Below are 21,118 nucleotides of genomic sequence, written 5' to 3' on the forward strand. Positions count from 1 at the left end.
TGAAAAAGACAGATCACATACTTAGATTCTAGCAGAACACATTTTAAGTGAATCGGTAAGTCTACTTATCAGAACCATTAAGTATCGCATTATAAAGAAGAGCTAGGACTGCCATGAAAACGCTGTCACAGCATCATTTCCAAAAAATGAGAAAACACAAAGCAAACAAAGACAAAAATGCTTTTCAAAGTGTTTGGGAATTTCTTTTTAAGTCCCTACATGAAGTGCTACATGATATTTTTAAAGCTCAAATTAAGTGAACCTCATTAAAAAAGGTAAAACATAATAAAAGTTATCTGACTGGAAAAGATACCAGCACTCAACAGAATATATCCATTGCTTCCCAACCATTATAAACCCCACAACCAGAAAGAGCGATGAAGTTATTACTTTGGCTAAGAAGATTGCAGCGTCCATTACAGCTTTGATGTGGCGAAGCCAACCCGAGCTCTCCAAACCAGAGTAGAAATCATTGACAGAAAGCCCTTTGGTACCACTGACTAAAAAAGGAGAGAAATGATTCAATTAGAATGGCTAGAGTTTGCACTTCTATTCAAGATATCCATGCGAGTGAATGGGGGAAAAAGAGGACAAATACATAGGCAAGACTCTAAAAATGAAAAGATGCTATTAGAAGCTCAATAATGGATTTTTGTTACATTTTCCCGTCATTCTTTGTGCTTGAAAAAAATGTTCCTAACTACTTTTATAAAAAAATTACAGCACAAGTGTTTAATTAAAAAGTCTACTATTTAAATGTTTTAAATTACACACCTTGACTAGAAAGATACCTTAATACTTGAATAGGATAGTATCATAAATTAATCTTAACTGTACTGACTAATCGAAAATATCTAACAATAACAATTTTTTGTAAAACCATTAGAATTATACTGCCCAATACAGTAGCTACTACCCAAATATGGCTACTGAACATCTGAAGTGTGGGTAGTCCAAATTGAGATGTATTTTGAGTGTAAAATACACACCAGTCAATTTCTAAGATTAAAGGCAAAAAAAAGTAAAACATAGCATTACTAACTTTTATATTGATTATACATTAACATGTTTTTACTATATTAGGTTAAGTACATTATTACAATTAATTTCAACTGTTTCTTTTTACTTCTTAGAATGTTATTAGAAAGTTTTAAATTACATAACTTTAAATTTTATGTTTGACTAGCATATTTCTGTAGGACAAAGTGGACTAGAAGGTAAGCAATAATCATACCTTCCAATAATTTTTGAAGGCTGGACCGCATGACATGAATATTTTCAATTCCAACAAACTGAAATCTAATATTAGAATAGTTATCTTCATTTTCATAACCTTTTCCAGCTGCTCTGTTGGCCATTGCATTCAGCTGAAAATTTAAATTTTAGAAATTTAGAGACAAATTGCTTTCAACTTCCCAAAATATCATGAAAACACTGAATAAACCACAGTTTAGCTAGCAGAAAGTTTAAAGGAACTTATCAAAACTGAATGTGCTACCATTTTTTATAAGTCAACATGTCACATGTTAATTATAATAGTAAAGGAGGACACTATACAGTAACAACGTGATTACTATACGATGGCAAGGTCAGACCGGAAGTTCCCCACAAATAATATATAAAACTAATTCACTTATATTTTCAGTCAGTTTTCCATATGTTTGTAATATTTCAAAATTTTAAAAAAGAAAGCTCTCCTATCTAAATCCTAACTGATTCAGAGCTGAGCAGTTTTTCTTTTACAGAATGAACCTATGAGAGTCACCTCAAAACAAGCCTGGAGCACTTGATCATTCAGAAAGCCCCAGAGACCTTGGAAATCAGACCTGAAGTATACGTCAGGTTATCTGAGGTCCTCCGTATTAGAGATTACTGGGGGCCCACACGGTATGTAACACAGAACATAGTCTGCTAGCTTGACACAGCTCCAAGAATTGGGTGAAAGATAAACTGATCTCTAGGGAGAAAGCAGGCTGCTCGTAGTCAAATACTATCAGAGGTTCTCTTAAGATTTGCCATGTTTAATTCTTTCAGGCTAGGATTTTATATAGCACATTATCACAACTGACCAAACAGTCTTATGAACTCATATGAAATATGAAAAAAAAATTTTGGGAAGAAAAAGTCGCTTTTCATTCAGTGGACTGGGGCCCAGGTTGGTAACAAATACAGTTGAATTTTATTTACTGACTCATTAGTTATTTAGCACCTATGACGACTGAGATAAGAGATATTAAAATGTTTTCACAGTATTACTACTTAAGTTTTACTTCTAAAACAAAACAATCAAAGATATATTTTCTTTGCAGAAGTCAATTACACAAATAGAAGATTCCTGAAAAACAAATCGCCCTCAGATCTTATATTCAGAAAGTCTTGTATTATAATCATCTATATCTAACATTACCTAAAAATAGTTGTAACAGTTGATCTACCTACATTATACAAGGAAGTAAAATAGAATTTTTCTTACAATAGATATCATCAACACTCTTCACTTCTAAAAAAGTCTTTTTAACAAAAGAAGAGCTTATCAAATTATCAGTTTCTAATTTTTACTATTCCTTAATTTACTCAAATTAATTATCTTCTGTTTTCTCTATTATCTTTTGTGAGTCTACATAATGATGAGAATTACTTCTAAAACCGCTACCAATCTTTTCAACAAAGCTGACTAAAATTGTGGTCTGTATCGCTCACTCGCTTTTTCTCATCGCTTTCTCTTATTTTCTCATCATTCCAGATTTTTGAAGAAATCCTCACTATAATTCTGCCAATGTCCTTTTGTGTAGCCCACCAGCTCTGCATGCGATGCTATAATAAAAATTAAAAGTAATGTTAGCTATTATCATTGAGAATTTTAATTACTTTAGTTTCAGGATCCTATATGAATTGGTTAACTGTTTATAAAAAGAAAATGGGATTCTGACATTTGTTCCAATGACAAAAATTTAACCTTACGTAACATGTCTAACAGACCAACTATTTCCTGTTTACGATTCTCTAATTTAATGTTTCCTAAGCTAACTCATTGACTGTTTTCCTTATTTTCCCGAATATTTCAAATTAATGTCCATTATTTTAACACAAAGTGTTTTGCCAATTGAAAATTCTACAAAAAAGTAATAAAAATTTCTAATGTTTCACAACACACACTAGTTAGTATTTCTTCGCAATAACATAATACTAATACACCATCAATAGTTCCCAATAAAACTAAGCTTTCCTAAATTTACATATATCAGAAAACCTAAGAAATCATCATTTGCGTTACTGCGAAAGTGGTCTCCTAAGTTGGTATCCCTTAGGATCATTAGCCTCGGTTAGTTTAAAACTAGAATTCAGATGTTAAATACGGACAAGCTGGTCAACCCTTTATGATTAAAGTAACGAAGATAACTAAACTAAGAGACTGCACTGCACCCAAGACACGTACTTTGGGCCTGGTATCCACGACGTACATGTAGCGGTTGACCGGGTTGGCCTTACTAATGGCTTGAAGCAAATGTTCGTCCTCCAGGCACCGGGCACTGAATCCTGACAGTGGCTGACTACACCGACAAATGGCAGCCTAATTTTAAAAGGACAGAAAACAGATTATCCAAAGATGTCTAAAACATGTGTCAAAAAAAGGCTTAAAAGAAAAAAAAAGTTCAAATGTGCAATCTGTTTAAAAATTGGTAGGACAATTAATGTTGAAATCCTATTTGAATTAAATACTACTTTAATATCTTGAAGTTACTTAATTTTCCCCAAAATCCTCTTCTACGAAACCTAAAGGCCTCCCTAGCCAGTCTGATGAAAAAAATCTTAGGTCCTTAGAAGCAGTTCTAGTCAATCTCCTATCATGTAACCTACAAAGATACTTGCATTCTGTGCCCTAGAAAACAAGATACCTTCAACTCGAATTCAAGTAAGAGATCAGTAAATAAATGTAGAACAGGATTTGAACTTTTACTTTCCAAAGGCTTTCAGAGCTCTAATTAGAAATCAGTAATCTTCATATAAAATGGTACATAAAATGAGAAAAATGAGCTTCGATTCAATTTGGGTTAAAATATAGCCAATCTAAGAGAGCAAAAATATCTGTAAGAAGTAGTAAACATTAAATCAGATATTTAGTGTTGTTCAAAGTCTTAAGAAAAGATTTACAAGATTTAGACTCATATATTTTTTCTCTACTCTCATCCACACCAACTCCAACTTAACTCTACCCAAACACTCCAATCACGGTATCGTTAGGGGAAAAAACGATATATAAAATTCACAGTCACATGATTTAAATTCACACATACAAAAAAAAAAAAAAACCCATAAAAATTTAAGGTAGAAGAAAATGAGGACTGCCTTATTAAATTTCTTTCAGACCTACTTCTTGATTTGTTAAGCTGGGCACTGAATATTTATTTTCAGCCTCGACTTCCAATAAAACATGTATACAAACATGAGTGTGTCAAACAGGTCATAACCAGTCCTAACTCCCTATGACTTTGTTTTGAAAAGCAGATTAGGAACTTTTGTTCAAAGTTTTACTTTTTACCTCTGGCTCTCTTCTAAAACCCAACTTAAAGTTCTAATAGAGAAACAATATGTATAAAACCAAAAAGTCAAAGAGAATGAGAAAGGAGACAAAAATAGAGTACAGATGTCAATAAAATTTAGGGAAATGAAAGCAGAGTGACAAGTAATACCCAATTTACCAGAGCAAAGAAAGCTGCCAAATTGTTTGAGTCAATGAGAAGCAAATACTTTGAGCAACAAAATCAGAGGAAGGTGTAGGATCTGGCTTTCTGAAAGCCTGGAAGGGGTATGGCCGAAAACGGCAGAGCTGGTTGAACGTCTGTGTTAAGGACTAGTTCAGACTTCCAGATCTTTCCTCACCCTGAACATAGTTTATTCTATGAAGAAGACTAACCTGAAGACTCTGGACAATGGGCATAGCTGTGCAGAGAGTGAAGCCCTGTACTGCACTCCCTCTCCCCCAAAAACAAAAACAAAAAAACCAGGAGTAAGTAAAACCTGATCTTCCAATCCCTTTTCCCACACTTGGATCCTGGCCAGACCTACCACATACATTGGGATGAAAATTACAGCAGAAAGAATCCAAAGATAGGGATCACTCATGCATACAAACAGACTTCTAAACAGCTTTGTAGTACCTCACTCTTAAGTATGAGAGGCCAGCCAAGAATCAGATATTTGAAAGACATGAAAAACAAAAAACAAAATAAACAGAACAAAGAAACTCTGAGCAAACAGATAACTAACGTAGGGAGCACGAGAATTCTTTTTCAAGATCCTTAATATCTTCAGAGAAGTAATGACATCTAAGAATAGAAAATTGTCTAAAAACAGGAAAGAGTTCTTAGATTTTTAAAACACTAAAACTGGGGAGGGGGGCTGGATCTAAGAGATGGACTGGATATAAGGCTGAGGAAATCTTCCACAAAATAAAGACAGATAAAAATTCAAAGAGAAGGTTAAGAAAAATGTTGGTTTATGTTAGGAAGCCAACTCGTCAGCTCAACCACACACAGAAAAGTAAGAGAAAATTAATAGAAGGGAGGAAGTTATCAAAGAAACAGAGGAGCAACTTCCCCAAACAGAGATCTGAGTTTCCAGATAGAATTTAAAACAACACAGAAAGGCACATTACTGTGAAATTTCAGAACACTGCAGGGGCAAGAAGATCCTAAAAACTTCCTGAGGAAAAAAAATCAGGTCTCAAGAAATTGGGAGTCAGAAATGGCACCCAACTCAACTTCCTGGTTGTCGTATAGAAAAAGCCATTGGCCCTCTGAACTGTAGTTCCCCATCTGAAAGTTACAGGTAATCAGAAGAGCCCGCCTTAGGAAGTTACTGCGAGGACTTCATACACAGAAAGCATTTAACGTATCATACTTCCTGGATTACTGTTAACAGGCCGCAAGGAAATTTTACCATAATGAGCGATCCCTATTATAGCATCTCAGTACAAAGATGCCCTCTTCGCCTCTTCACATTGCAAAACGCTCCCAATTTGAAGAGCTTACTATTTATTAAATGGGAGCCTGAAATACCCTTGGTTCTCTCCCTTTGCTCAGTAGTTGGTTTGTCAAAAGTATCTGGTTTCATCCAATACCAACAGGATCAAAAGATAACCACAGGCAAGGAAGAGAACCTGTCTGTTTACTAATCCCGTTATTTTCAAGTCACAGTGGAAGGAAGAAGGAAGAAGGAAGAAGGAAGAAGAAGGAAGAAGGAAGAAGGAGGGAGGGAGGGAGGAGAGAACAGGAGGGAAAGATGGCAAGTATGAAAGTTTCTGTATTTCAGGGTAATTTTGTTTTAAAATTCTGAAAATGTAATTAAGTGAAAAGCCAGCACTTCTCTATTAGCGACATTATAATAATGACCTCTTAATGCAAAAGTGAGTGATTTTTCGAGACTTAAACTTGAAGAGGGATCAACCACCACATTTGCACAGTCAGGGGAAGCGCCCACCTCCTTATGCTGATGATAGTAGCAAAGCACCGGGAACCTCCCCTTGCTCCGGAACTTGGAACTGCCCACGATGATTGGCTTGCTTGCTATTCGAGGAACATAGAGTTCTCTGGGATAAGTTTCACAAATCTGTAAAAATCAGATAAAACGTAACCATTCCATACACATAGTTTGAAAACCCTGAAGTTAAAAAACGTCTTTAAAAACCTTTAGAACTTAGTAAATGCAAGAAGAGTATATAGCAATACAGAGACAGCTTGCTGCTCTGGTAGTCCCTGACTCGCCGGTACCCACATTTTTCCAGACTCCCCTGAAGGCTGCGAAGGTACCTTGTACTCTCGGTTGGCATCCGACAGCTGCCAGTTTGAATTTGGCACTCCCATCCTCTCGTATTCCTTAGCGAGGTCAATGAGCTGCCAGCCTTGCAGTCGTTCTGAATCGTTTTGTTTGGGATTATAAGAGAATGCGTAGAGATCTTCATATTTTGCTATAGCATATAAAATACATAAATGTTAAAATGCAACTTATGAGACTTAATACACCACAAATAAAAGTAATTTTCAGTTTTACCCCTCCATTTTTTCCTTAAAGTCTTCAAAGATATGGCTAACACCTGAACGTATCTGAACCAAACATTTTGTTCTGAATCTGAGATTTAATTTATATCATCGGTAAAAGCTAGTAAATAATATAATGAGACTTATACATTAAATACCCTACTGCAAATTTCCTTTTCTTAAAAGTAAAATTTTAGAGATACAAGTAGACACTTCCTATCATTTATTTATCCCAAATGATATGTAAAACTGACTAATGATGTAGAGAAAAACTAGAGGTAGCATACGGAACATGAAATTGCGTGTATACTCCTATAGTAGTTTTGACCAAAAAATGGTAATGCACATTGGTCCAGAGAGCATTTACTTCTGAAAAACTTTAGGCCCCTGAAGTCACAGAAGCATCTTTACCATAAGATGTGGCTTAACCCAGGACAATGAGATAAATGTTACAGGCTTCACGTATTAGGAGAGAAGTGTGAACACAGACTCGCCCCTAGAGAACTGCGATCCAGGTGTTCAGCAACAAAAAGGAACACCCAGGAACTTCTGGAATTACGGAGTAGTTCCTGGGTGTTCCTTTTTGTTGGGGGAAGGAACCTCCAGATCCCTAAGGCATAGCAGTGCTAAGACCCGGCTTAGGGCCTGTGTCCTTCTCACTCACACCTCAGCTAAAGCAGGATTCATCCTCTCTTTTCTCTCTGCTCATCTCCCTCACGCTCCACTCCAGTCGATTAAATAAATCAGTCCCACTGCTACCAGAGGAGCTTGATCTTCCTTAATTTTTCATTTAGTAATAAATTTCCAAGTCACTCCCTTGGTTATGGGACACTTAAAAAAAAAAGCTGTGCTACTGGGTACCAACAGATTTTAGAAACATTAATACAAATCTAGTTTTTAAGTCTGTACCATAAACGCCTTACTTTGTCCTTACCATCACCCCTGCTTTGGAAACCATCCTTACAACTCAGATCTCACATTTCTAATTACTTCTAGGCCAAAATTTTTAGAATAGAGTTCATAAGAACTTGACTTAAGAGTAACTTAAAGTACAAAATAACAATGAGATATTAAATGAAAGCTCTTAGATAATCCGTCTCGGAACTGAGCAGGTCAGCTTACCTTGTTTTGACAGTTGTAGCAAAGAGTTGTAAATGTCATGGCAATCTCTTTCTCTGGGAACAATGAAATGCACAATCCTGAAGTTCTTGCACTGAATCACAAGTGGGCACCCAGAAGTCGTCAGAGCCAGTTTCTCTACTGAGGCAATATGATGGTGCAAAATCTACAGCATGAAAAAACATTCGATTGCCATTATTAAAAAGCACTAAATATCTCAGTCGCGCCACAGTGCACAAATGTTAGAAATGCCCTCTTCGAATAAAGTTTCCAGTGTTATACACTACATACTCACACTCAAAATTTTTAAATGCCAATGCCCAAGCCAGAAGTGTGCCGATACTTTCTCCATCACTCCTCACATTCGATACGTCATCAAACCCAGAGAACCGCGTTCCCCAAAGGTATCTGTGAGCTGTCTATTTCTCCCCATCTCCTGTCATTCCCCCAGCTGCAATGTTCTCACTGCTTCTCACCTGAATTACTGTAAAGAGCCTCCTAGATGCTCTTTCCATATCTACTCTTGACCCTCTTTGATCCATTTTGTACAAGGCAGGAGAGTGACCATTAAAAAACAAACAAAAAAAGCAATCTAGTTATGTTATTTCCCATTTCTCCCATCCAAGTACTAACCAGGCCCTACCCTGCTCAGCGGCACTCAGCATGGCATGGCTGGGGACGACTTCCCACTTCGCAAGTCTCATTTCAAGTCCCTCCCCACATCGCTAAGTTCCAGTGACAACAGCCTTCTCTTGGATCCTCAGATGAGCCCAGCTCCTTCACACACACTCTCAGCGTCTCCCCTAACTGGGATCCTGCAGCTCTACCTCCTCACTTGGCTCCTTCCATTTTCCTACTGAATACCAACCTACCCTTTTCCTTCACGTCACCTAGTCCACATGTGTCATACCATTCACCAAAATATTTCCAAGGTATATTAACAACTTATACTTAGAATATAAAACATAAGCTTTTAGAAGAAACTATAGGAGAATCTCTATGACCTTGATGTAGGGAAGGATTCTTTAAGTCACAAAACAGCATAAAGCATAAAAGAAAAAAGAAAAAATCTATTACGCTAAAATTTTAAACTTTAAAAGACACACTCAAGACAAGCCGCATGCTGGGAGAAGTAATGTACAACACACATATCCGATGAAACACAAAAGCCAGAACGCTTGGAAAATCAATAACAGGACAAATAACTCAACAGAAAAAGAAAAGGTAAGCTAAAGTCAAAATATCTGAAAGTAAGGCCTTCTCGTAATCAGTAAAATCACGACTACACGCCCGACGAAATTTTAAAGGCGAAAATTTTAAAGGGAACACTATCATGTGGCTGAAGATGGCGAACGTGCCACACTCTACTGAGAACATGTTGAAACAATGACTTTGGAGAGGCGGCATACTTAGTAAGGGTGACTCTGCACTTATCTAAGGCCCAGTAATTTTACTCCCAGACAAATAACCCCAGAGAAACTCTGGCACACATATGGGAAGAAACATATGCAAAATATCCATTACTGCACTGTTTGTACTAGCAAATAAATAAATCAACACCCTAATTTCAATTTGGTATAAAAATACTATGGAATATATGCCATTTGATCTGTTAACATGTACCTATAGTACTTAGATTTTTAAAAATTAAAAGGGATAAGTAGGTATTTTATTATTATATATGCAGATAAAAGAATCTTTCTGGTCTTCTACAAAAGAATTCCACATGGTATCACTGTTTTATTAGGGGGGAAGGAAGAAGTGATCAGGTGACTGAAAACTTTTTGGTTGAGACAGGCAACTGATTAAAATTTTTTGTATGTGTTCAAAATGAAACACCGCAATAGACCAAGTCCATTATTATAATTACAGTAAACAGAACGACAGAGTTCCTCCTTACCCAGGTTTCCTTCTGATGAGAGTCTATAAATAACAGGTGTGTGGCCGTAAGATACAGTGTCCCTGTCAATGACTTGTTGCTGGTACTGAATCGGTCAAGTAATTTCACTTGCTCAACCTAAAAAAGAAAAAGATGTTATTTTCATTTCAAAGGTAGTATACATTCTTTTTCTGTTATCCTGGGATTTAAATGTACTATTTTCAAAATTTTCCTTCTTCTGTCAAAAACATGAGTTACTTTAATGCTGAATGTTAAATTTCACATATATTGGGGAATACATAAATCACAAACAACATTGGTACTATTTACAGTTACAAATACAACCAACAGAGAAGAAACTTGTAAAAAATATTAACACACATATTAAGGCGAACAGGAAGGAGGGGTGTGGTATGAATAAGCAAAAGTGTTTTTTGTATCCAAGAGTCAATATATTTTATTTCAAGTTGGCAAGTCAAGTAGTGAATATATAAGGTTATTACGTAGAGTTATGGAAGTAAACTACCCGAAAAATTAAATCAAGAATAGTTACATGGTTCCAAATTTCCACTTGTTCTCCTGTGTCCAGCTCTGTGCTTCCACTTACTCACACCGTCCTCCCTTCCTAAAATAGTCTCTTCAGTCCAGCTAAGTACTAAGCGTTCTTCAAGGCTCACTGATGTCATCTCCTCCCAGGAATCCTTCTCAGAAAATCAATTCCTCAACCTCTTAGGTCTGTATTTCCCAGGGGTTCTGAAACCCCCGGCCTAGATTACATCACATGCTGCTTCTGCATCCTTTCCGGGCTGAGGCAGTGAGGTGCACAGCACATCTTCATTAACAGTGGACACACACACACACACACACACCAACACTCACTCGAGGCTGCCACTGGAGAGTGGGGATAGAGCTGGCCAGGGATGTACAGGGGACTACTATTTTGAAAAAACAGTATTTATTACTATCTGTTCTTATGGGGGAGGGGATAAAATAACTAACACCAACTTAAAATTTTCCATCCACAGTTATAGCACTATACCTTATAGATCCTTAAATTGTGTATGTCTTCAGATAGGTAACAACCATTATCTCATTAATTCTATACTTTCCCTCCTCATATATTTTCTTTTCCCTTACTAAATTTGAAGAAAAAAATGCCCCCATTTTGAAGTTAAGATTTCCAAAATAATCAATAACCACATAAAAGGTTAATTAGCATCCCCTTCCAAGAAATTTAATTCCATAGGAAATTCTTTTACTTATGACAGCACCTATTCAAATAAATTAAAATTTAAATGTAAAACTAAAATATTTGTTTTTGATACAAAACTTTATTTGCAATGAATTGTAACACTTCCCTCTGGAAACTCAGAGGCATGATCTAATTCATACAGCTCAGGCCTGACAGTTTATTTGACAATACAAAGCTATCAGATCTTCACACTTTGTCCCAAACACAATAGGAAAACTTCCTTCCAGAAGCGTCCTTTGATAGATGATTAGATAAAGAAAATGTGGTATGGGTAAAGAACAGAATACTACGCAGCCATAGGAAAAGATGAAACACTGCCATTTGAGACAACGTAGATGGGTCCTGAGATCATCATGCTAAGCGAAATAAGTCAGACGGAAAAAGTGGAGAACCATATGATTTCACTTACATGTGGGATATAAAAACGAAAGCAACAAACGAACAAGACAAACAAAAACTCATAGACACAGACAACAGTACAGTGGTTACCAAAGTGGGGAAGGGCACAGGGAGGTAGATATATGGTAACGGAAGATTTGACTTTGGGTGGTGACCACACGATGCAACATATAGATGATGTATTATAGAACTGTACACTTGAAATCTATATGACTTTATTAACCAATGTCACCCCAATAAATTTAGTTGTTGACCTCTTTTGGAGGTCAACATTATTTCATAGTTTAGGACTAATTCTTCCTTAAATAAAAATCTAACTTCATTATACCACACATTTCGCATCAAAACTTAAATTTAAATACCTGTAAAACAATAGGATCAACTACTGTTTGCTACTTTTGAACACTACAGTTTTGTTTTTTTTTAAACTCCATCCGAGGTTTTTAAATCTGAGGATTTTTAAAAGGTCACAAATATTTCTTGTGTTTCTTAAGTAATAATTCTCTACAAGGCAAACAACTCTCTACACACAGTCATCTCCATGCAATCACAGCTCTTTCATTTGGATTTTACCCTCTTTCGCCCATCCCCTATCTCTTACTATTATTCTTCAGGGCTCCATCCTCTGTAGGCAATCTCATCCAACTGTCATTATTTTAGTCTGTACGTTAATGAGCCCCAAAACCGTATGACCAGCTCTGATCTCTCCTGAGAGATCACTGTCTGCTCTACACATAATGATTCCTGACAGTAGTGAGGTACCGTATGCCCAGTACTATGATAACTTCTTAACATATATTATTTCTTTTAATTTTCATAACTCCTGTTTGGTACTATATCACTATACCCATAGAAACTGAGACTTAGGGAGGTTGGTTAAATGTTCCAATGTCACACAGCTAGTAACAGCTCTATGCGGAACGGCACGGTTATAACCCTATGTCACAGGTCTGATTCCTGAGCTGGCACACCTTCCCAATGTGCGATGCTGCTCCACCTTGGATGTCTTCAGAGTCATGTTAAGCATGCTGAAAATGAAACAAATTCCCCCTCACTCACAAGTGAGTTCCTAATTCTGTATTTCTGATCCAAGTTAATGTTACTCCATCCTCATCTAGCCACCCACACTAGAAATCTGGGAATCATCCTACAGCTTCTTCTCAACCCCCAATATTCAATGAATCACCAATTCCTACCAATTCTAGAGCCTAAATATTCTTAAAATCTGTCCCTTCCACCATTAAAGCAGTTCCTACATTGTAATGAAGGCACCTGTTCACGCGTCCGTCTCTCTCATTAAGGCTGCAACATATCCCAGAGCAAGGACTGTCTCTCATTTATGTCTGAGTAACTGATGGCTAGTAGAGCATCTGACACAACAAATGTCTGCTGAACTCGGGTGAACTGCCACAAAGACACTTCCCGTGAGGAAAGCAGAAGGGGCCCACAATTTACCAGTAGTCTCTTTTGCTGAAATCACCAGGGGATTTAGTAAATAGAATTCTTCTTTATAACATACCACCCTCATTTTTCTCTGCCACCTTTTCCCTACACCAGAGGTCCCCAACCCTCCAGGTCACAGACAAGTACCAGTCCATGGCCTGTTAAGAACCAGGGCACACAGCAGGAGGTGAGCAGTGGGCAAGTGAGCAAAGCTTCATTTGTATTTGCTGCCTCAGCTCTGTCTCAGATTATTTGGCCGTTAGATTTTCATAGGAGCACTGGTCCCTGGTGCCACAAAGGTTGGGAACTGTTGCCCTACACAGTAGGTGAACAGTAGATACTCATTCAACAATTCATAAAGAAATGAACAAACTTAAAACAAACAGACAAATTACTAATAGAGTATACAGTGATAGTTCAGTTGTTTTTTTTTTAAACATATGTGTGGACTCAGTCCTCTATTCTTAATCCATTACCCAATTAGCTCAAAGTCGCTCTTCCTTTAGAGCTGTAGAATACTACAGTTATAGCTGGGTGTCTATCAGGATTGGAAATTCAGCTAAAAATACTCTTCCCAACACTATAAGCCTAATTTTAATAACTCTAATTACCTGAAATTTCCTTTGTTTGAGTTTTCATTTTGGTTACCTAGATACACATTCCAAAGCCTAGCTATTCATTCAAGTCATCTCCAAAGCTTTGCGTAGTACAAATCCCAGACCCCATCTCAACTCCAATCACCAGCTCAGGAGCTAGACACAGAGAATCTGCATTTTTAAGAGGCTTGCCAGGTCATTCTTGTGCTACCAATATTCCTTCTAACTTTAACTCCAAATGAGTCCCTCTTGCTCTTAACTCAGGTAGGTTCCTTCTCTACCTTTGTGCTCTTTTCTCAAACAGGTAAGGCCCCAGCTAATCTAGTCCTCCCCCCACTTGTTTTCATGGTGGGCCTTTAAGACACACAACTGTGTTACGTGCACGCACGCACACTCCCACACGCACGTCCTGAAAGAACACAGGAAGAACATGCACATCAATATACAGTACCAAGAAAGAGAATTTACTAATTCATTCATTAAAAACTGACTCTCCCCTTCAAGGGCTGCTGTGAGGTTGGGTGATAAACACTGGTACTCCACCCCATGCCTGCTTGCCAAATAGGAAGCAATCGAGTGCTCAAGTTAATTACTACAGCTGATAAGCTGATGAGGTAAATAGAGCCCTGATGGTTCTCTGTATTAAACTACTGTCAAGTTCAAGTGGAGACAGGAAGGAGGCACACAGGTTTTAAAAGCAAATTTGATATTCTATGTTTTCCTACTATAACTGTTGAAAGCAACAATTAAAATTTTCTTGACTAATAAAGAGAAAGTACAGAATTCTCAAAAGACATAATGTAAAAGAGGAGGAGCCTGACGTGTTATCTGATACAAAGAAACAACTACTAAGGTAGAAAATCTGTGCTGTAGATAAAAGGACAAAAAGGGAGAATTTTAAGCACAGTAGTCCACGTCCAGACACGGTTTCTAAGGTCTTTCTTTCCGATGGCGATGTGGAGAAAATGCTGAGCTGAGAAGAGACTGGCAGTGGGGTAACCCGGTAAGAGGCTAATTAAGTTATCTAGGGGTGTCTGGGAGAGATGCGGTAAGGGCGTAGACTAAGCTGCAACACACAGGGCAAAGAGGAAGCTCATCCTGAGATGCTAAAACTGATGTGAGAAGGAAGGAAGGAAAAACAGAGGCTTCTAAAAGATGTTAAGCTCGTCCAACTGGCTGCCGTCCATCAAAGGAAATCTAAGTCTGGGAGAAAAGAGTCCACCTTGCCCATCACAACTTGGGGATTGTTCACTGCCTTCATAAACGTACACTTACATTCAACCCAAAAAAATATGACGGAAAAGCATTACATGATGTTTCAATACAGCAATTCCACGTGGATGTGATAGATAATAAAATTAATCTGAAATCATCCCAAAACATTTATTTAGTACTTATTCTGGAGGAAGTAAGAAAATCTCTGAGAAAATACACTGATTATTGTGTCTTTTGCTGCAAATCCTAAGATAAATTTTTTTAAAATAAGGGAAATCAGATCTTTTTCTTCACTTAAATCTTCACACAAATTTCAAACTCCAGACTTAGCCAGTCTCTAAACACCAGCTGCTGCTTCGTATTTCCCCTTTTCACCAAGGAACTTAAAGTACTTTCCAGACGTCGCTACGGATTTTTTCCCAGTGTCTTCTTGGAAATGTTTTAAGTCAGATGTTTAGGAAGCATCTAGAACTCTTTCAGGTCACTACACTGAGGCACCGCAGAAAGTGTCAGGATCCTTTAATTAGAGGTATCGCCAAGGCAAAAAGGAAATTGGGGGAGGGGGAAGACATCATGGGAAAATAGAGAAGAAACAAAGAAGAAGAAAATGGAACAGGGAGAAAAGAACTGGAGGGTGTGGTCGTTTGGTGAGGATGAGAAATGCCAGCACGTTACTTTAAGGGCCATTTTGTTGACTTGCTGTCAACTCCGGGCCTGCACTAAAGGTACCACTGATGGTCTATACAGGAAGTTCGAATTTCAGCTGATTATAAAGCAGGAAATGAAAAACACAGGATATCACACATACACAGAATCACCATCGGAAAATTCAGATCCTTATCTGCTCCCAAGAGACAAAAGTGGCCTGTGGGAAGGGACCACTGGCCTTCCGCAAAGTTCTGTGACCAACAGTTGTACTCACTTGACAACTACATGACAATGGCTATGGAAGCACGAAGTGTGCCGTCAAGCCCTCTCTACCCAGGCACCCATTTGAGCCTCTTACAATCATTATTTCACACTCAGAGTCCTGATACCTTGCCAAGAATCAGCTATCGAAAAGAAAGAGCCTCTATGTAGTGGAAGGTAAGCATCACAGGGCAGAGATTTTTATCTTGTTTTGTCCATGTATCCCCAGTTCCTACAACAGCTTCTGCTTGTATAAGTCGCCAAATGAAACAGAACATGAATCCTGGGGCACTTTTCTGACCTACCCTACTTTGCTCTCCTGCAGCGCTGGACACAGCTGACATTCCATGAATCCCTTCCTGTCCCACTCGCTAAAAGCAAAGATTCCACATTTCCCTTCAGGGCTCTACGTCCCCCACTTGAACCTTCCACTGTGCTCGCTCCTCTCTTACTCTGCTCCAGCCATACTGGTCTCCTCGCTAGTTGTCACCAACCAGGCATGCCCAACCTGCGGGGATGCTTCCCACCCCTCCCCACCCATGTAAAGTCAGCCCACTGCCTCACCTCTCTCAGGTCACTACCCCTGTAAGGACTTCCCTAATTCCCTATTTCCAACTGTCCTCCCCACCTGGGCCCTGGCACCCTCCACAGCATTTACCACCTTCTACCATATTATATATTTGATTGACTAATTTTCTTTATTGTTATGTCTTTCTCAACTAGGAAATAAGTTTTATAACGGCAGGGCTTTTTGTTTGGTATTAGACAGGGAAGACTGCTTCCTCCCCATCCCTGATTCGCCACTCCCATTTCATCCCTAATACTCTATATCTCTGGCTCTTCCTCCTCTGCGTATTCCCAGGGCTCTACCCTTCACACTCTTCTCTAGAGCCTCTACGTATTCTTCTTGCATAAACTCACTCACAATAGGAAATGTCAATGTTTACCTAAATACTGACAACCCCCAAATCTATTTCTCTGGGCCAGACATTTTCCCTAACTCTACACCCTCATAATCAGCTACCTACTAAACAAAACCCTACCACTGAGTTCCTCCCATCAGTCCCTTCCTTTCCACTCCTATTCCCACTGGCCCATCTACCTCTCATCACCCAAATCTCTTGACTAGATAATTATGCTGTGAGGCAGGAGAGTGTAATGGTTAAAAGAACATGACTGGTACTAGAAAGACCAAGATTCGATTTCCCAGCTCCCCCTCTTCCTCAGGAGGACTAGCTGTTGAGTCAGGGAGAACAAATTATTTTATTTGATCTCTGTGAGTTTCCGTTTTCTCACTTGTGAGTGAGTCAGAATGGTACTTTACTAGTTTGTGGGGGAAAGCATTAGGTGCTTCTCAAAGTCTATTGGCTCATATTTCAAAGACAATTAAAATAATATCACTTTCTCCTTATTCTTCATCCGTTCTTAGTTTTGCACCTCCTTCACTCTTTGTAACAGGTAACATGTATTTGTGTACATACCTGTATGATCTCACATTCTAATGACAAAAGGGGTAACAAGCTAAGACGAACTGGGAACTATTTTTGGAATAACTCAATTTGAGCTCTAGTGGGGTCAGATTTTCATGGGACATTCTATTCTTTAACAAACTCGAGGAAGCAGTCTTTCATACAGAACTTAGGTAAACATTCTTCCATTTCATTCTGTAAACTTCCATTCACAAACAGCACAAAATTCGACATCAATACATGATGTCAGCCAAAGCACTGGAGCCTGGCAGAGAGAAGAGAAAGCCTGCACAAAGATCTGTCTCTGCATACTTCCCGCTGTTTCTTGGCAAGACTACTTGTTATGACAAAATTAGAGCTCAAAGTGATAGGGAATAACTACGCTGTTCACAATGACAGCTCGGAGATGCTCTTCCAGAAATTCAAAGTCGACTTAACCTTTTTATTGATGTTATACAGTTAATAAACCAAATGTGACCAAAACAGGATGATATATCTATTCTTGAATTTTAGACCTATAAAGCCACTTTATTAGTATTCAGTAACATATTTTATCTGATAAAACTCTAGGCAAAAAAATATATACAAAAAAACAATACCACATGTATATTATTTACTTATGTCGAGAAGAGGTTTGAGGAAGATAAAGCTCTTAGAGTTATTTAGATTTATGAATTAATATTAATATACTTTTACGATTAGATTAAAACTACAGAGGCAATGGAAAAACCATTACATAGTCTTTGGAGTTAGACAAACCTTGGTTTAAACCTTGATTCAAACCCTCATGAGCTAACTGGACAGATTACTTACACTTGCTAAGTCTATTTCCTTATCTGCAAAGGTACCCAACTGACAGGGTTATTTAAGAGATTACTGATAATTTTGTATAAACTAATACATTTGAATGTAAAATTGTGAAATAATACTGTATAGTTTGCTATACTGACATATAGTTACTACTTTTCAAATACGGTTGACTCTTGAAAATGGGTTTGAACTACGTAGGTCCACTTATAGGATGTTTTTCAACAAACACCTGTACTGTTTTCAACCTATGGTTGGAAGTCTGCGGATGCAGAGAGCTGACAGTATGCATTGATCTACACCATTTTATAGCAGACCTGTGTGAGTATCCATGGATTTTGGTATCTGTGGGGGGGTTCTGGAACCAATCCCCCCTGGATACCAAGGATAGTTAAGTTCTGGAGGAGTCAAAGGTATACACAGAATTTCAACTGCACAGGGGTCAGCACCCCAAACTCGCAAGTTGTTCAAGGGTCAACTGTACAGCTATCTGAACAACACAGAACAAATCAAGAATTACACAGTTGTACTCCACAGTCAATTCTTGATCATAGTGGCTAAACCACATAGCATTCAGAACAGCTAAATAAACTTAAAGTAATTCATTTTTAGTTTGTAATACTTACAATTATTTTTGCAGCAAATTAACTATGTCCAAGTGAAGGCTATGCATGATAGAAACAAAGAGTTGGCTATGTTCAAATCAATCTTTTAAGTTATGATTTAAGAAAATATAGCCCACACAACAATGATCAGAATACATTATGAGGTCCACGTCAATTGCGCTCACTGTTGTGTACCCAGTGTCTGTACAGTGCCTAGCACGTAACAGGTACATTGCAAATATTTGTTTAACTGCAGTCAACAGGCGCTGAAGGTTATTCCGGGGTAGTAGTGCTCCAATGCTAGAAAAATAATTTGAAGCAATAAAGGAGCACACTAGAGAAGTATTTTTAATAGAAAACTAGTCAGAAATCTTTTAGTCTTTAAAAGGTTATAAAAGGACCTTAACTAAACCACCAGCACGGACCCACCATAAAAAGGTAAGACTAACTCAGAAAAATAATTGAAGAGAGTCCATCAACTGGTATTTAAAGAAGAACACTAGACCAAGTGAAAGTCACTAGCAATAACCTTAAGGAAGTCAGAGAAATTACAACTATACAAATAAAAACAAAGATAAACATTCACCGTAAAATTAAAGCAGAAAGGCTTAAAATAAGGCAAGGGATCCTAAACATTTTCCAACATTCTGTTCACTCTTACCATCCTCCTAGGAATAAGGCTTGTTCTAATCTAATTGATTAAACTCAGTTCACTTTTACTGTTTTGCTGTTGTGTGCTATGTGCACTGCAGCGTTATGGAAGATGCAAAGATCAGGTTCCACCTGGTACAGAGGGAAGTCGTGTGCACACAGCTACTAAAAACACACGTCTGGAACCTTGCAACCAGGATAAGAATCTGATTCGATGCCTACTTTACGCCACCTCTACATCCTCTACTAGTTTATTTACTTAATCACCCTTCTGTTTTCAAATTTTAGGCTTCAGCAACTTGAATTTTAGTTACTTTACCTTTCTTCTTTTTAAAAAAAGTTTTTTAAATATTAAAAACAAGCTCTAGTAAAATTTCACGTACACCTTAAAAAGGGCTGTGAAACATTTTAATGACATAGCTCTCAAACTCTCTGTAGAACAAATGAAGATGACCCATGTCTGCTATTTTCCTAAATGAACAGTGTCTCTAGGATGAGCAGCAATTAACTGACAGTTTCAGCAAAACAGAGTCAAGATGCACACTGGGTCCTCTTCCCAGCGATCTTAAAATCATGTTATTCAATTCTTCTGGTCTCTGTTTTCTCCGTCCCAAAGTTGAAGTCTAAGTGAAATGTTGTTGGTAATTTGGTAATATTTTGATGTTGACTCCTTCAGTTTTAACATTTGCAAAAGAACCATAATACCTGTTTGTTCTCGGAACAAATGCCTTCCACACAGAAAAATGAAGCATGGAGTTTAATAAGCTCAACTGAAGAACAGTTCAAAAATCTGGGATAACAGTTTTCCTTTCTCGGTAACTCCTCTGTTGACTCTGAAGACAATAAAGTTTGACCACAGAGACGAAAACACCAAATTTAAACGACTGGAGACCGAGACGAGAAAGTGAGGTGGAGCCTAGAGCTCATCTCTCCTCCAAAACTTGAATCAAGACGGTGTGACACGGGACAATTAAACGCGAAGAAAAAGAAGAAGCTTATGCAACATCATAATATCAACTCGAGGACCCACCGGTTTTCCGGTCCGGGGTGGCGAAAGGCTGAAAGGCCCCGCAGCTAAAGCAGCCCCCATTTTGCCCAAGAACGTGCACTGCTGAGAAGGCGGCGACCAATTTCAGGAGTCTTAACTCCAAGCAGCCCAAATCATCTGCACCCCAACGCCTTGGACTGAAAGCGAGATCCTACTCCGCGGGTACGGGGGCCTTCCACAGCCTGTTTGGCCTAAACTGCCCCTGCCCTCCCAGACCAGGCCCGGCCAGGCCCCTCAAGCCCGGGGCCAGGCCCCCTCCCGAACGGTCCTCGGCCCCGTCGGGCCAAACGATCCGCCGTCGTCCGCCGCCTCCGCCCCGTCAGCCCCGGGCCGGCGGCGAACGGCTCTCCCGCGCCCCACTACCTTGGTCGTACGGATGTGCTCCATCGCGAGGAGACGTCAGCCGGCAGCCCGCCTCACAGGCGGACCATCAGGCGACAGGACCCGGGCGGCGACGGCGACCCAGACCCAGCAGGAACTAGCTCAGCGGGCCAGCGCCTCGGTCCGTCCGTCCGTCCGCCCTCGGCAGCGTCCACCGCGCAGGCGCAGCCGGCCTGCGCCGTCTCCTAGAAACACTTCCCCAAACTAGGCGGCGGCCGAGGGGGCGTGGGAGGGCGGGGCGGAGCTTCGGCCCAAGGAGAGCGGCGTCTGCTTCCTCCGGGGCCGCTGTGGATTCTACAGCGCCCCCT

General features: G+C 39.0%; 1 protein-coding gene across 1 annotated transcript in view; it reads right to left on the reverse strand.

Annotated features, from left to right (window-relative positions):
- Positions 1–20,997, reverse strand: part of MTMR6 (myotubularin related protein 6) — a 30,444-nt gene extending 9,447 nt beyond the window's left edge. Inside the window, exons 1-8 of the mRNA XM_039873051.1 lie at positions 20,793–20,997; positions 10,057–10,173; positions 8,160–8,322; positions 6,810–6,967; positions 6,481–6,609; positions 3,437–3,571; positions 1,235–1,367; positions 391–500 (exon numbers count right to left, since the gene is read on the reverse strand). Coding sequence (XP_039728985.1) covers positions 391–500; positions 1,235–1,367; positions 3,437–3,571; positions 6,481–6,609; positions 6,810–6,967; positions 8,160–8,322; positions 10,057–10,173; positions 20,793–20,816 — 969 coding nt within the window. The 5' untranslated portion in view covers positions 20,817–20,997. The remainder of the gene's footprint in view (positions 1–390; positions 501–1,234; positions 1,368–3,436; positions 3,572–6,480; positions 6,610–6,809; positions 6,968–8,159; positions 8,323–10,056; positions 10,174–20,792) is intronic.
- Positions 20,998–21,118: the final 121 nt, after the last annotated feature.

Source organism: Pteropus medius, unplaced genomic scaffold (assembly GCF_902729225.1).
Source record: "Pteropus medius unplaced genomic scaffold, Ma_sr-lr_union100, whole genome shotgun sequence".
Lineage (NCBI taxonomy): Eukaryota > Metazoa > Chordata > Mammalia > Chiroptera > Pteropodidae > Pteropus > Pteropus medius.